At 41.8% G+C, this 15753-nt stretch overlaps 1 protein-coding gene across 1 annotated transcript in view; it reads left to right on the top strand.

Moving 5' to 3' along the window:
- Positions 1-15753, top strand: part of LOC106600670 (transient receptor potential cation channel subfamily M member 4) — a 60448-nt gene that overhangs the window by 27578 nt on the left and 17117 nt on the right. The window contains exons 7-18 of the mRNA XM_014192188.3: positions 2467-2531; positions 2630-2869; positions 3029-3131; positions 3229-3347; positions 3723-4040; positions 4230-4331; positions 8124-8252; positions 9908-10037; positions 10467-10612; positions 10821-10933; positions 14049-14150; positions 14228-14507. Of these exons, the coding sequence (XP_014047663.2) occupies positions 2467-2531; positions 2630-2869; positions 3029-3131; positions 3229-3347; positions 3723-4040; positions 4230-4331; positions 8124-8252; positions 9908-10037; positions 10467-10612; positions 10821-10933; positions 14049-14150; positions 14228-14507 (1847 nt within the window). The remainder of the gene's footprint in view (positions 1-2466; positions 2532-2629; positions 2870-3028; positions 3132-3228; positions 3348-3722; positions 4041-4229; positions 4332-8123; positions 8253-9907; positions 10038-10466; positions 10613-10820; positions 10934-14048; positions 14151-14227; positions 14508-15753) is intronic.

The following is a 15753-nucleotide window of genomic DNA, read 5'->3' as shown; positions in this document are numbered from 1 at the left end:
ACTTTTTCTTTAATCAGCAATCATGTTTCTAGTGCACAGATTTCAGCATGCAAGTGTGAGGTTACGGTAAGCCAAAGTTATGCTGTCTATGGAGTGGTCATTATCTGCCATCTAAAGCCCCTATCCTATTCCCACGTGTTTACAATTATAAAACCTGATTTATTTCTCGTAACGTTCAAGTACGAGTTTTCACCTACATTTCACACCCAACGTCCTATGCGATATGATATAGCCTATACAACTCAGTGATGCTCATGTAACGCTTTCGTGTTGATTATATTCGGTGGGTTATTTTTATATTTCAGTAAGAAAGACTAACAATGTTTGACAGTTCATCCAAAGTTGAACTCATCTGGTGAGCAACCAATGGGAGTTTCTGTTGTTGACATCATGGCTACACTGTAAAAAAACTATGTTGATTCAACATACAATTGTAAGGCAACCAGCTGCAATAGGATTGTGTTTGCTCAACATTTGGGCATATAGCTGAACCAACATACATTCTCAAGTTTTATTTGTATATTCACTCAACTTGGAATTTTAGGTTGAGTGAATATACAATTCAACTTGAGAATTTATTCTACTTTATTTGCATATTTCCCATTGTAATCACAAGGCCTTTCTTTGAAGACCCAGTTACACCCTAATGCAGTGGTCTGAAACTCCTGGTTTACATGCCACATCAAACCTGCAAGTCACATTAAGCAAAGTGATGTGTAATTCCTTTTTTGGGGGACAGGGGATTGTTTTATTGAGATCGGATAGTGAAGAGGAGACAGGAAAGGTAGGAGAGATTAGTGATGGTCGTTCGCGAATGAAAGGCTCTTTTTGGTGAACGTCGGGAATTGAATCTCATTGGTGAAAAAGACGTTCAATTGGCTCTCTGATTTGCATACTGCTACTACTGCTTTTTGATCTTCAAACAACGATTATCTACAAATAAGTTACACAATCATTGTCTGAAGATGGTGAATCATCACTGCAGAAACAATAAATAGTGGGGAGAGCACATCATTCTGGTGCATGCGCAGGAAGACCATGCTAATATTCTCTGTATCAATCCAATTTTAATATGTGTCCCGGTGGATCGGTCATAAAAGAGAAGAGGAGATTTCCTTGCATTTATACACTGTAAAAAAGCCAACATAACCAACAGCGTTATTCTGTGAGTTGAGTGGACTTCAAATGGACAAGAATTTGAGCTAAGAAATTTTGTTTACTCAACAAACTCCGTTCAAAGTGAGCTGAATTTGAAAAGGTTTGAGTAAAATTACATTCATATTTGCCTTTGGTAGGCAACACTGTATGTTGGTTCAGCTATACTGTATGCCCAAATGTTGAGCAAACTCACAATCCTATTGCAGCTGTTTCATTACACTCGCAATAACATCTGCTAAACACGTGTATGTGACCAATAACATTTAATTTGTTTGCCTTACAATTGTACGTTCAATCAAAAAATTCGAAGCGAGACGAATTTGAACAAGCTTGTTGAGTAAAATTACAAATGTATGTTTGCTCAAAACCATGCCTAACATTATCATACAGTGTCTCCCAGCATGCTCTATTGCAGGTTGATTTTCAGATGTTTTTTCTTTCAATACCTGTGTTTTTGCATGTACATTGATTGGTTAATTACACAAACATAAAAACAAATATCTAAACTAACCTAATGTTAGTAATTTGACTTTTTGCACCTGTTTCTGAGATGGCTGTTGCAGTTATATGATTTAGGTAGTCTCGATACATTTTCCTTGCCCTGGCAGCCATTCTCAATGCTGGTGATTCAAAGTGCCAATTGTTGTATAGTCTCACTCTGGCCGGAATTACACATCACATGGCCTGTCTGGTCCAACGGTTAAAGCCGCGGACCCCGGCCCACATGCACAGCCTAGGCTAACAGAGTTGGCATGGGTTCAAGTCCACTGCCCTTCTGACTTGCAATCTCTCCTAGTCATGGGCAGTTATTTTGCTCCGTTTTTGTATAAGAGCCGCATCATTTAGCTCCAAATGGCTCCTCATTCAAAATGCTTGAAATTCTGAAAATATGCGCACATCTCAAATGTAAATCCCAAAAATGAGGCTACCATTATGTCAGATCATGATATGCACGTTCAAATAGCTACATTTTCACCTGGTCAAATTATTAGATCCCCTGAAGAAAATAATGATGATAATAATAATACTCACTGCAAAAATTTTCTCTGCGCAAGCATAACGTGCACTATCGTGAAGTGCCACAATTTAAAAAATATTTTTTAATAAGGAAATCCGTTTAACTAACTGTTCTAAACCCACAATGCTTGTGGATATTCATATGAGTAGTACATCATGAAACATTCACACATTGACATTAATATGATGGACATTCACAATGACATCTGATCAATGACTCATGACTAAAAACTTGATAATAATTTGATGGATTTCTCCCCACACCCCTTCCCTGTACCTGTTATCTTCCAGGTAGTGGCAGTATAGAGATTCCTGTGCTGTGTATGCTCATCTCAGGGGAAGCTGCCATGCTGAAGGTAAGCTATTACAACATCACTATCATCACTTAACTTTACTGTCCATGTCCAGAACATTCCCTTCACCCCCCCAAACCTCTCTCTCTCCCTCCCTCCAGAGGGTGGATCTCTCTCTGAGGAAGGCTACTCCCTGGCTGGTGTTGAATGGTTCTGGTCCAGCGGCAGACCTTATCTGTGAGCTGCTGGATGCCTTGTCAGCTGTGCCCATGAGCTGCACCTCTCCCCCGCCAGAGGGTGAGGGGAGCGAGAGCCCCAGCGCGGAGCTGCGCGAAAGGACCCGTGAGAGGGTCAAGAGGCACTTCCCTGCCGAGGCAGACCGGGAGAAGCTTGTGGACAGGGTGCGTGTGGGATGGGTGGGGAGTGTGTGAGTGAGCACTTCATCATACTGCTTATTTCTCGCCCTCTCTCCTCCTTTGTTTTTCTATCTCTCTATGTCTCTCTCCCCTCTCTGTCTCGCTCTCCTCTTTCTCTCTCATTTGTTTTCTTTCTTTCCCCAGGCTCTGAGTATCTATCAGAACAGAGATCTGATCACAGTGTTCCACGGGGAGCAGGACAGTCCTGATGATTTTGACACTGTGCTACTGAAGGCTCTGGTCAGAGGTAGGTGTGCGTGAGTTGTGCGTTTGCTGTCTGTTGACAAATATGTTGAACATGATCCTGGTCAAACTATTCACTCGTTCAATGTAATGTCTGTCAGCCAGTAAACGTGTGTCCAGTGACGCCAGTGAGTACACAGAGGAGCTGAAGCTTGCAGTAGCCTGGAACAGGGTGGACATCGCTAACAGTGAACTCTTCAACGGAGACATCCAATGGAGGGTGAGCTGCTCCTCACTTCTGACGCCACTCTTTAACTCCATTTCTTTTATTTTATGTTATTTAGTTGACAGGATATTTATTCTATTCAAAACGACAGACTTTACCTTTCCAACTTCTCTGTATCTGATAACGTGAGGAACATAAGGAACGGCTTCACAAGTTGGAACAATACAGAGAAGGTAGGCTGGTGTTGAAGGGAAGTTGGAACAATACAGAGAAGGTAGGCTGGTGTTGAAGGGAAGTTGGAAATCAGAACAATTTCCAATTTGTGAAGCGTTTCTTTATTTTCTCACTCGGCAGGATGTTATTGTTTCACTTTTGACAGACAGACAGTGATAGATATGTTTATAAAAACGCCCTCCCATCCTCCCGCAGTACGAGGACCTGGAGGACTCCATGACGGACGCACTGATCAACAACAAGCCCCAGTTTGTACGTCTCTTCAACGAGAACGGCCTCAACATCCTGGACTACCTGACCTACCAGCGTCTGGAGGGCCTGTACCGCTCGCTGTCCAGCAGCTCTCTGGCCTACACGCTTCTCCAGCGACGCCTCACAGAGAGGCAGAGCCTGGCCAAATCCGTGCCCACTGTCCCCTGCTCTCCGGACGAGCCTACACCCCTCAAGAGGCCCCAGAGCCCTATGAGCCCCATATCAGGACCCTCCTCTGCCAAAGAGCTCAGCTTGTATGAGGTGAGGAGGGGTTGCACTTTAATACATGGTACAGAAATGACCTGGTATTTATTGAAAAATTACATGGTGAATTGGTCAAATAGGAGGGGTGAGAGGGGAGGTATGGGGTCATTCGCTCTGTGTGGAGGCGCATTTGCTCTAATTTAGGTGTTTTGTTCTCAGTTATTTGTGACTCGCCTCTCCCTCCAGGTGTCGCGGCTACTATGGGACATCCTGGGAGATGTGTGTCAACCCTTCTACTACAGTCCTCTGGGTTTGGACCAGAGCACCAGCACCTGGAAAGCACTGAAGGTAGTGGCTGCCATAGTTGCGTTCCAAATAGCGCTCTATCCCCTATACACTCTCAGAAAAAAAGTTGCTAAGAAGAATCATATAGGGTTCTTTGGCTTGTCTCCATATGGAAACCCTTCTTGGTTATATCTAGAACCGTTAAATAAATGGTTCTACCAGGAACCCCTTTTATCGTCTAAACCCATTAGGCACAGACGTCAGTTCAATATCTATTTTTGATTTACATTTGGTTGAGTTGTCAACTAACTTGAATTCAACGTAAAATCAAGAACAAATGTCACTATGACATTGTATTTAGATTAGAAGTAAGGTGAAAAAAATACAAAATTCCCTTACCTTGATGACTTTTTGCAAATCCAATCAGTTTTTCCCATTTGATTCAACTTCATCACATAGAATTGTTTTCTTGAAATGATGTGGAAACAACGTTGATTCAACCACTTTTTCCCCAGTGGGAAGGTTCTTCCTAGAACCCTTTTATCTTTGAACGGTTCTACCAGCCTTATTAGCCTTTAAAATGAACCACCTCTTTTTGACAATACATTACATGCTGTATATCATAATGCCTTACTTTGAGGGCCTATATACCCTAACACAGTGGTCTGAAGCTCCTGGATTACAGGCCACATTAGGCCTGCAAATCACATTATGCTGGCTTGTAAAGTGATGTGTAATTCCTATTGGAATTCATAGTGATCTTGCTCTTCGTTTTCCAATATGAGTAACACTTTTAAACCGCTGCCGGGCCAGATGGAATACCAGGACGGGTTCTCAGGGCATGCGCAGACTAACTGGAAGTGTCTTCACTGACATTTTCAATCTCTCTTTGTCCCAGTCTGTAATCCCAACATGTTTCAAGCTGACCACCATTGTCCCTGTTACCAAGAACTCCAAGGTAACCTGCCTAAATGCCTATCGTCCTGTAGCACTCATGAAGTGCTTTGAAAGGCTGCTCATGACACACGTCAACACCATCATCCCAGAAACCCTGGACCCACTCTAATTTGCATACCTCCCCATCAGATCCACAGATGACGATATCTCAATTGCACTTCACACTGCTTTCTCCCACCTGGACAAGAGGGTAAATAACTATGTGAGATTGCTGTTCCTAGACAACAGTTCGGCGTTCAACACCATAGTCCCCTTCAAGCTCATCACCAAACTCGAGACCCTGGGACTGAACGCCTCCCTCTGCAACTGGACTTCCTGACAGGCTAGCCCCAGGTGGTGAGGATAGGCAACAACACCTCCGCCACACTGACCCTCAACATGGGGGCCCCTCAGGGGTGTGTGCTCAGCCCCTTCCTGTACTTCCTGTTCCCCCATGACTGTGTGGCCACGCACAATTCCAACACCATTATCAGAGAATTGGCACTGTGGTGCCAGGAAAACAGCATCTCCCTCAACGTCCCAAGACCAAAGAGTTGATCGTAGACTACAGGAAAAATACTGCTGGCAGAGCTGTAGTGGAGCGGGTTGAGAATTTAAAGTTCCCTGGCGTCCACATCACTAAGGACTTAACATGGTCCACATACACCCGCACAGTCGTGAAGAGGACAGAGCCTCTTCCCCCTCAGGAGGCTGAAAAGATTAGGCATGGGCCAAAAAGTTTTTCAGCTGAAGCATCAAGAGCATCTTGACTGGCTGCAACATCGCTTGGTATGGCAAATGCTCGCCCTCAACCGCGATAGAGGGTGGTGTGGACAGCCCTGTACATTAATGGGGCCGAGCTCCCTGCCATCAAGGACCTCTATATCAGAAGCGAATTAAAAATCTCTTTCCCTATCTTCTGAATCACGATTGTAATGTTTGTAGCCTAAACACGCACGCACACACACTGACAAAGATTTTCAGCTTGCAAGCAGACACTGGAATACGTTTATGAGTGACTGAGGGTTTTGCATAGGTGCTTTATTGTGTTTTTTTGTGGGACTAGAAAAAATGCCTGGAACATAAAATAATGATATTAACCGGTTCCCATGCTTTTAAAATAACGGTTATGTTCTGGAACAGTATAGATCGCTGTTGTTCCAGGCTCCATTTCTGTTGCTTGAGAAATGTTGTTCTGCTCCCTAAACCGGTTCCAACCCCTGCTGTATACTGAGTAAAACAGGTTTTTGGAACACCTGCTTTTCCATGACAGGTGAATCCAGGTGAAAGCTATGATCCCTTATTGATGTCACCTGTTAAATTCACTTTAATCCATGTAGATGAAGGGCAGGTGACAGGTTAAAGAATGATTTTTAATCCTTAAGACAATTGAAACATGGGTTTTGTATGTATGCTATTCAGAGGGTGAATGGGCAAGACAAAATATTTAAGTGCCTTTGAACGGGTTATGGTAGTAGGTGCCAGGCACAACAGTCAACAGTTTCCTGTGTGTATCAAGAATGGTCCACCACCCAAAGGACATCCAGCCAACTTGACACAACTTTGGGAAGCATTGGAGTCAACATGGGCCAGCATCCCTGTGGAAAGCTTTCTACAGCTTGTAGAGTCCATGCCCTGACAAATTGAGGCTGTTCTGAGGGCAGAAGGGGGTGCAACTCAGTATTAGGAAGGTGTTCATAATGTTTTGTGCACTGTGTATATACGCAGTACTGTATATACACTCACACACTACACTTTCACACAAACGCACACACGTCCCCCTCCCCCCACACATGATGCCACACACACACTTTCACACTCATTATTTGCTACTCTGCTACTCTGTTCTTTATTTTACTCGTATTATTATCTATCCTGATTCCTAGTCCCTTTACCCTGCCTTCATGTACATATCTACCTCAAATACCTTATTATTATCTATCCTGATTCCTAGTCCCTTTACCCTGCCTTCATGTACATATCTACCTCAAATACCTTATTATTATCTATCCTGATTCCTAGTCCCTTTACCCTGCCTTCATGTACATATCTACCTCAAATACCTTATCATCTATCCTGATTCCTAGTCCCTTTACCCTGCCTTCATGTACATATCTACCTCAAATACCTTATTATTATCTATCCTGATTCCTAGTCCCTTTACCCTGCCTTCATGTACATATCTACCTCAAATACCTTATTATTATCTATCCTGATTCCTAGTCCCTTTACCCTGCCTTCATGTACATATCTACCTCAAATACCTTATTATTATCTATCCTGATGCCTAGTCACTTTACCCTGCCTTCATGTACATATCTACCTCAAATACCTTATTATTATCTATCCTGATGTCTAGTCACTTTACCCTGCCATCATGTTCATATCTACCTCAAATACCTTATTATTATCTATCCTGATGCCTAGTCACTTTACCCTGCCTTCATGTACATATCTACCTCAAATACCTTATTATTATCTATCCTGATGCCTAGTCACTTTACCCTGCCTTCATGTACATATCTACCTCAAATACCTTATTTGTATACATTTTCTGAAAACTTGGTAAGGGCTCATGAGCAAGCATTTCACGGTCAAGTTTCTACCCCTTGTATTCTGTGCATGTGATAAAACATTTGATTAGAATATATATATATTTTTTTCTAAGAGTGTTTAGGGCACTACAAGAGCACATGAATTACAAATGCATCTGTTGTCAATGACAAGGTCCAGTGATGTGTACTAACTAGGCCTGTAGACTCCACCAATATAGTTGAATTATCAACACTGCTACGGTGAACCCACTTTATCACTGGCCATAGAATGTAACTGTGACTGCTGTGCTAACCAAGCTGTATTTACTCTCACCCTATCTCTCTTTATGTACTGTATCTCTCTCCCCTCTCTCCCCTCTCTCAGCAAGTGAATAAGTTGTTACTGGGGGATTGTCCGTATAGAGAGCAGCGCTGTGTCTATCCCTGGGCCTCTCTGTTTATCTGGGCTCTGCTGCAGAACCGCAGTGAGATGGCTGTCTACTTCTGGGAGATGGTAATTTATTAATGAATGATTTTATTAAACTTTTATCTGACGAGGTAAGTCAGTTAAGAATGTATGGGTCCAGGCAGCAACAAAAACAACAAAAACAATTAAAGAAATACATACAAAGATAACCCCAAACCATTCCCCACCTCAGTTCCCACCCCACCCAGCATACGAGGTTGCTTATCAGTCCCTCCCACCCATCCATCCCCTGAGTCTCCCCTTACATCCCCCACGCCCTCCCCACACAATGACCAGAGACCCCCCAACCCGTACCACGCCTTCCCCATGGGCCTGAAAGCAAAGAAAGTAACAAAAGTCTGGATGGATGGATGGATGGATGGATGGATGGATGGATGGATGGATGGATGGATGGATGGATGGATGGATAGATAGGGGGCTTAGCTGAGATTGTTCTTTACAGAGTCAAGTATATTTGTCCAGGCTATCATTGTTAAGTAACATAATACATGCAATGCATTGAATATTTAAATTAATGTACTTAAAAATACATTTTATAACTTTGCCCCAGAAGCATTTAACTGCAGGGCACTCCCACATCATATTAAGGAATGTGCCTAACTGATTTAGGGGACACAGTGAACAGTTGGAATTCATTTTTGTAACTTTGCCCCAGAAGCATTTAACTGGAGAGCACTCCCATGTCCTATGAAGGAATGTGCCTAACTGATTTAAGGGGTGGGGGTGCCATGGGAAGCATTGAACTACGGAAATTCAGCCATGGCAATATATTCACTTTGACTATAGATATTCTGCCAGTTAAAGAGACTGGGATATTATTTAATCTACTGAAGTTGGATTTAATTGATTTGAGCATTCTATTAAAGTTTCTGGCAATGGTTTTGAATCAATTAGGTCCACTATTGCTCAAAATGATTAATATAGCCATTTACAAAGGTTAATTTAGGAGAGATGTGAATACAATACTAATTATCTTTATGGATACATTTAAGGAAAGTGATTCGCCTTTACTCAAGAAGGTAATGTTTTGTTTCTTATGTATCATTATGATTACACCTTTAGTTTTGATTGGGGCTGATGAAAAAGCAGCCAGTTTGTACAAATGGTTCTCTATTCTATGTGAGTCCTTTTGGAAAAAGTGTGTTTCTTGGAGCGTTGCTATATCAACATGGTTTGTTGCTAGGATATCAAGACAGCTGGAATGTTTAATAGGACAGTTTGGGCCTTCCAGATTCCAAGAGAGTAGAGCTAGTGTTGCCGTTGTTAAAAAATTAAGTGTTAATAAGCCCATGATGTGAAACCAACCCCCCCCTTCGCTTGAGGGCTGACGGTTATTTCCTCATAATCAATCTCTCAGATAGTAGTGGCCAACTCTTTTTGTTTTCTGGTGTTGAAAGCCACCATGTTACCACAGGTGAATTGTGAACAGACAGAATATGCCAGCTGCTGGAGCGAAATAGACCTGGTATTGTTCCTTGTAATACAGTGAATGTCCCACACCTTAATGTGATGATACTGTATGTGTTGACAATTATTTGAAAAAAGAAAGCCACAAGAAAGCCAAGCGTTTCAATGCATGCCCCCGGAACAGAAACTCTGACATGTTACTGATGTTAAAACAATACCCTTTTTCTTTCTCTCTCTTGCTCTTTCACTCGCTCTTGCTTTCTCTCTCTCTCTAGGCAGGGGAGTCTGTCCTCAGTGCTCTGGCAGGCTGTAAGATTCTGAGGGAGCTGTCTAAGCTTGAGAGTGAGACGGCGGCCAAGCTCTCTATGAAGGAGCTAGCACAGAAGTTTGAGAACTTGGCCAATGGTGGGCTAGCCTTATTCCAAATGTTTAGCTAGTTTGATAGTTAATGTGATGGGCTGCTCCCTGACATTCTGATTCCCCAATTAAAGCCTAGACAGTCAATGTATCCATGTAATGCCTATGGGCGTTTATCTGTTTTGCATACAAGTGAGCATCTTGTATTTTGTGAGTGAAGTTATACCCCATAATGCCTAGTAGCGGCTCCGGATCAGAATGCAAGGGACCACCTGTTCGAAAAGTCTGCTGTAGGGCATCCAAGTCTGGGGCCATTTGCAATGTTTTCAAACTCATGGCCTGTAGGATGAGGATGGAAGCAAACCAATTCACACCCCTTATTCCTAATGGGAAACCTAATGTGAAAACCTGTGACCCGTTTCCTCTCTAGACTTGTTCAGTGAGTGTTGAGTATTAACTCTTTAATTGTCTCTCTAGATGTGTTCAGTGAATGCTATCAGAGCAGTGAGAGTCGCTCTTTCAACCTCCTTATAAGGCAGTCTCTAGTGTGGGGCGAAGCTACCTGTCTGGAGATGGCCACCGCAGCCGATGCCCGCCTCTTCTTCAGTCACGATGGCTTGCAGGTCTGTATTAAAACAAGGGATCAGAGGTCAAGGTGTGTGTGTGTGCGCACGTGCGTATGTGTGTGAATCTGTGTGTACGTGTGATCTGTATGTTCACATTCATCTTTATAAAACTAACCAGATTTCCAGAGTGTGTGTATTAGAATGTGGAGGGTGGTTAATTGAAGTTTCTCAGGACTAACTCTGCTCCTACCTCTTCCCCTGGCAGTCTCTGCTGTCTCAGATCTGGTGGGGAGACATGGAGAGGAGCACGGAAGTCTGGAAACTGATCCTCACCTTCTTCTTACCCCCCCTCATCTACACCAACCTCATCAGCTTCAGGTTAGTGGCTACCTGTCTGAGAATTTCCAATCCATTAAGCATTAAGATATAGAGAAGATTGGCTACCCACTTTGAACAAATACTACAGTACTTACAATAGAATACTGTAGTTAACTTTACTATACTGTAGAATACTATACTAACAGAGGATGTGAGCGGAGTTGAGCGGTCGGAAATCCCGTTCATCGCTTAACGTCCACATTCCCCCGCTTCGCTAAAAACACTCACCGCTGACAGGAAAAAATAACTGCCACTCCAAATTCGCTCCATTCATTTTTGTTTAAAAACTTAATTTAACTAACCCCATCTACTGTACTTTTGTGAGTATGTACCATTTATTTTGGAAGTAGCTCTCAACCAAGGGCGTAGGAGCCAGGGAACAGGGGGAACATGTCCCCCCTACATTTGCTTTGAGTAGTACCTGACACTACTGTGGCAACACATCCATTGAAATGCGTTAGAATGTGTCTCCATTCTGATTTGTTTTATACTGTTCAATTAAACTTCAACCAAAAATAATCTAGGCCTTATTTTTGACCAAATGTTACAATTGCGATTTGACTTGCGATTTAGATCAAAACACTTGGGTGAACTGTTGGAATCATGGAAAAACAAGGTTCTAACGATGAACTTAGCTTTAAGATGCTTTTGATGCGGCCTACAATAACCATTGTAGGGAAAAAGCCTAAATTAAATGAAAATTCATTTTTGTAGTAATTGTTATTTTGGTGGTTTCTAATACTTTACACCCTTTTATTTAATTATAATGTACATATATTTAATGATACCTGAAGTGAAACAGTTCATTTCTAAGTTTTTAAAAAACACTGTATTATGCCCAATGCAATGTGAATACGCTAGCTCAAACTTCCCATTGTTGCAGCTGACTTGGGCCACTCAAATAAAATACAATTGTATTTGCCACATGCTTCATAAAGAACAGGTGTAGACTAACAGTGAAATGCTTACCTGCAGGCCTTTCCAAACAATGCAGGGAGAAAAAAAGAAGATTTGAGAAAAATGTAAAAATAATATAATAATTATTTTAAGACTAGGAAAAAATAGAAAGGTAATAAATACACAATGAGTAACAATATCTTGGCTATATAGACAGGGTACCAGTTCCAAGTGGTTGTGCAGGGGTATGAGCTAATTGAAGTAGATATCAAGATAACATGCTACAGATCAATGAAATCAGGCTGGTTTGGACACAAAATAATTAGCAAGCTAGCTATCTAGTAATGCAGTACTATAAAAGCTGTCATTTACAATCAATGATGTAGTTATGAACGCAAGTTGTCCAATTTTCATATAGTCAAAGAGTTATGGCGCTAACATTTTGTCCATTCATAATGAGGTTCACACTTCTATTGCCGGTGTAATTTGCTTGCTTTGATCTTTGGTTATTTGCTGTATAGAATAACATGAAAAGTGATCAAAAATATGTAAAAGCATTGGGTAGGTATTAGATGAAATGTATACCAATACAGTTACACCAATCCACTGCTTTTAAATCTTTGAGGGGGTGTGAACGAGTGCAGAGGCGAAGAAGGGTTACGAGACTTGGCTCCTGTCATGCTATAGTAGCCTAGCGCACCCAGTTACCGCTTTCTTAGTCATCAATCACCGTTGAAGCTGATGGAGGACTTCTCAGAATAAATGCAATGTTGCTTGTCTCATTTAGCTAATTAGTTGCCAGTACAGCATTTAATTTGCATTTAACCTGCCCATTCCCTTCCCCCAAATTCCAATTTGTGCTACGCATAAGTAAGAAACCTACATACCAAGTATAGACAATATTGTGTTCCCTAAAGGTTATAGAAAAGAGCAGAAGCTCTGAACTATCCATTCAGACCCCAGTCCTACTTAGAGGATTTGGAAACTGTGCTCTTTTAGTATTTGTCCAGTAGTTTTCCTCAAGGAGAAAGCCCCCACTTCAATGTCAAAGGTAATGAAACAAAAACACTATAGTAAATGTTAGAGTTCATTGGAAGAGGAAGTGTAAACTCTAACCTAGTCTATTAGCTAGAAGGGTATCTTGGCGGCAAAGAGAACATTTTTCTTTTGTAAATAAAATGTTCTGCAAATCGACTAAATTCATTGAGTTGAGAGAAAATGTTGCAGTTTTTAAACACATTTCCAGCAATTCTACACAGTTTGGCATGGAGCTAATGCTCTATTCCTCTGCTCAAGCAGAACAAAATCAATCGGTATGTATCCTGAATGTTCTGTTCTCTCTGACTGTCTAGCTTTTATTTGATTGTTATATGCAGTATAGCTCAATAGACACAAACTGTTTTTCCATCTGTAAATTACCACTTAGACGGCCCGCATAAGAATTTTCTATTCAGAAAAAACCCTGTAATTAATTCCAATGATAGTCATTTTCTCCATATTACAAATATATGTATCTACTTCCCAAGAGTTGGATGTGGCTCAGTTGGTAGAGCATGGTGTGTGCAACGCCAGCATGGTGTGTGCAACGCCAGGGTTGTGGGTTCGATTCCCACGGGGGGCCAGTACAAAAAAAAAAATGTATGCACTCACTACTGTAAGTCGCTCTGGATAAGAGCGTCTACTAAATTACTAAAATGTAAAATGTAATGAACAGGACTAGCTAGCATGCTAACTGTTCCTGTAGACGTCCAGTCATACACCAGTTAGCATTGGCTTGTGAAACTACGTCTAACTTTCTTCATACTGGACACAGAGACATTCCATTTTTATCCACGGTGGTATTCTGTTACAGCTAGTGATATTCATAAAAAAAACATTTTCAAATGGGCATTTTTTATTTTCGCGGACCCCTTCAGTACGTCCACGGACCCCAGTTTGAAAACCCCTGCAGTATACAGTCTGCAATGACAATAACTATAGAAATATAGTAATACTAAAGATTTACACTATAGTAAACTATAGTATTTTTTCATGTGGTTGGTGGTGAAGGGGAAAAAAGTTTATAATATGTGGCAAATGGCCAGTATGTAAAGCATTCGTTATTTTCCTCATAGGGTGTGAATTTGAGAAATTAGGCTGGTGGTGAAGGAAGGTTTCCTCTGCGCAATGTCTGTCTGTCGGTTTATCAGCTCTCTCTATCTCTACCTCTCTTTCTCAGGGATCCTGAGGAAGAGGGGAAGACTGAGCAGGTGCCCCATGGTCAAGACACAGACAGTCTGGACGGAGGCGATGCCACCATGTTCTCCCTCACCGACATCATGTAAACACACACGCATGGACGCTCGCACACATGCATGCACACACAAAAAGTAATTATTCTCATTCTTGTCCTCTCAGGGATGAGGATGCTGAGGAAAATGCTGCTATAAGGGTCAATCTGAAAGGTGCCCCCTCCTCCAATCCTAAGAGGCCCTTTATACTGCTACGCTGGAGGGAGTTCTGGTTTGCGCCCGTCACAGCGTTTCTAGGCAACGTGCTGATGTACTTCCTGTTCCTCAGCCTGTTTGCTTACGTTCTATTGTTGGACTTCAAGCCCCCGCCCCCTCACGGCCCGTCCACCTTAGAGTTTGTTCTCTACTTCTGGGTCTTCACCCTGGTCTGTGAGGAGTTTCGACAGGTAGGACGCATCGCATGTAAACACACACACACACACACACACACACACACACACACACACACACACACACACACACACACACACACACACACACTAAAACATATACATATTTAGTCAGTTCAAAAATTATTGGCACCATTGATAAAGATGAGCAAAATAAATAACGCAAATATTAAACTCTATTGTATGCTCAAAAATGTTACACTCGCCACATACGCTGCTGCTACTGCTTCACATACGCTGCTGCTACTGCTTCACATACGCTGCTGCTACTGCTTCACATACGCTGCTGCTATGGCTCAGTCTATTATCTGTCCTTTGCCTAGTCACTTCACCCCTACCTATATGTACATATCTACCTCAGTTACCTCGTACCCCTGCACATCAACTCGGTACTCCCTGTACTGTATCATGTTATTTTTGTTATTGTTATTTTTACTTGTTATTGTTATTTATTATTCACTGTGGATTGATTCCTCATGTCAGTATTTAAAAATATATATATTTCTTGATCTTTAACTCCGCATTGTTGGGAAAGGACCCATAAGTAAGCGTTTCACTGTTAGTCTACACCTGTTGTTTATGAAGCATGTGACGAATAACATTTGATTTGAAAGAAGGATGCATATGCAGAACCTACTGTAAAATATGGCGGTGGATCTTTTATGTTATGGGGCTGTTTTGCCTCTACTGGTCCTGGTTCCCTTGTTAAGTTCAACAGCATCATGGAAAGTCTGCCAAGTACCATGATATTGTAGCTAAAAACCTGGTTGCCTCTGCCAGGAGGCTGAAACTTGACTGTAAGGGGATCTTCCATCAAGACAATGCATATATCAAAATTCCACAAAGAAATGGTTAATTGACCACAAAATCAACGTTTTGCAGCTGCCATCTGTCTCTGGACTTCAACCCCATTTGAAAACCTGTGGTTTGAATTGAAGAGGGCAGTCCTTATGCAAAGACCGAAGGATATCAAAGTTCTAGAAAGATTCTGTATGGAAGATGGATCCCTCTCAATGTGTTCTCCAATCTCATAAAACATTATAGAAAAAGGCTAAGTGCCGTTATCCTCGCAACGGGGGGTGCACAAAGTATTGAAAACAGCGACCATTGCCAATCATTTTGACAGGTTCTTTTTGAGATTTTGTTGTATTACTTGTTGAAGGTGCTATACGGGATTTTTTTGTTGTTGAATTTTTGCATTGTAATTTCAGAAAATGTCCATTATATACTGTATCTGCTGGTA

Source organism: Salmo salar, chromosome 03, assembly GCF_965601325.2.
Source record: "Salmo salar chromosome 03, fSalSal1, whole genome shotgun sequence".
NCBI lineage: Eukaryota > Metazoa > Chordata > Actinopteri > Salmoniformes > Salmonidae > Salmo > Salmo salar.
Note: the sequence above shows the minus strand (reverse complement) of the source record. Positions and strands in the feature narration are given on the sequence as shown.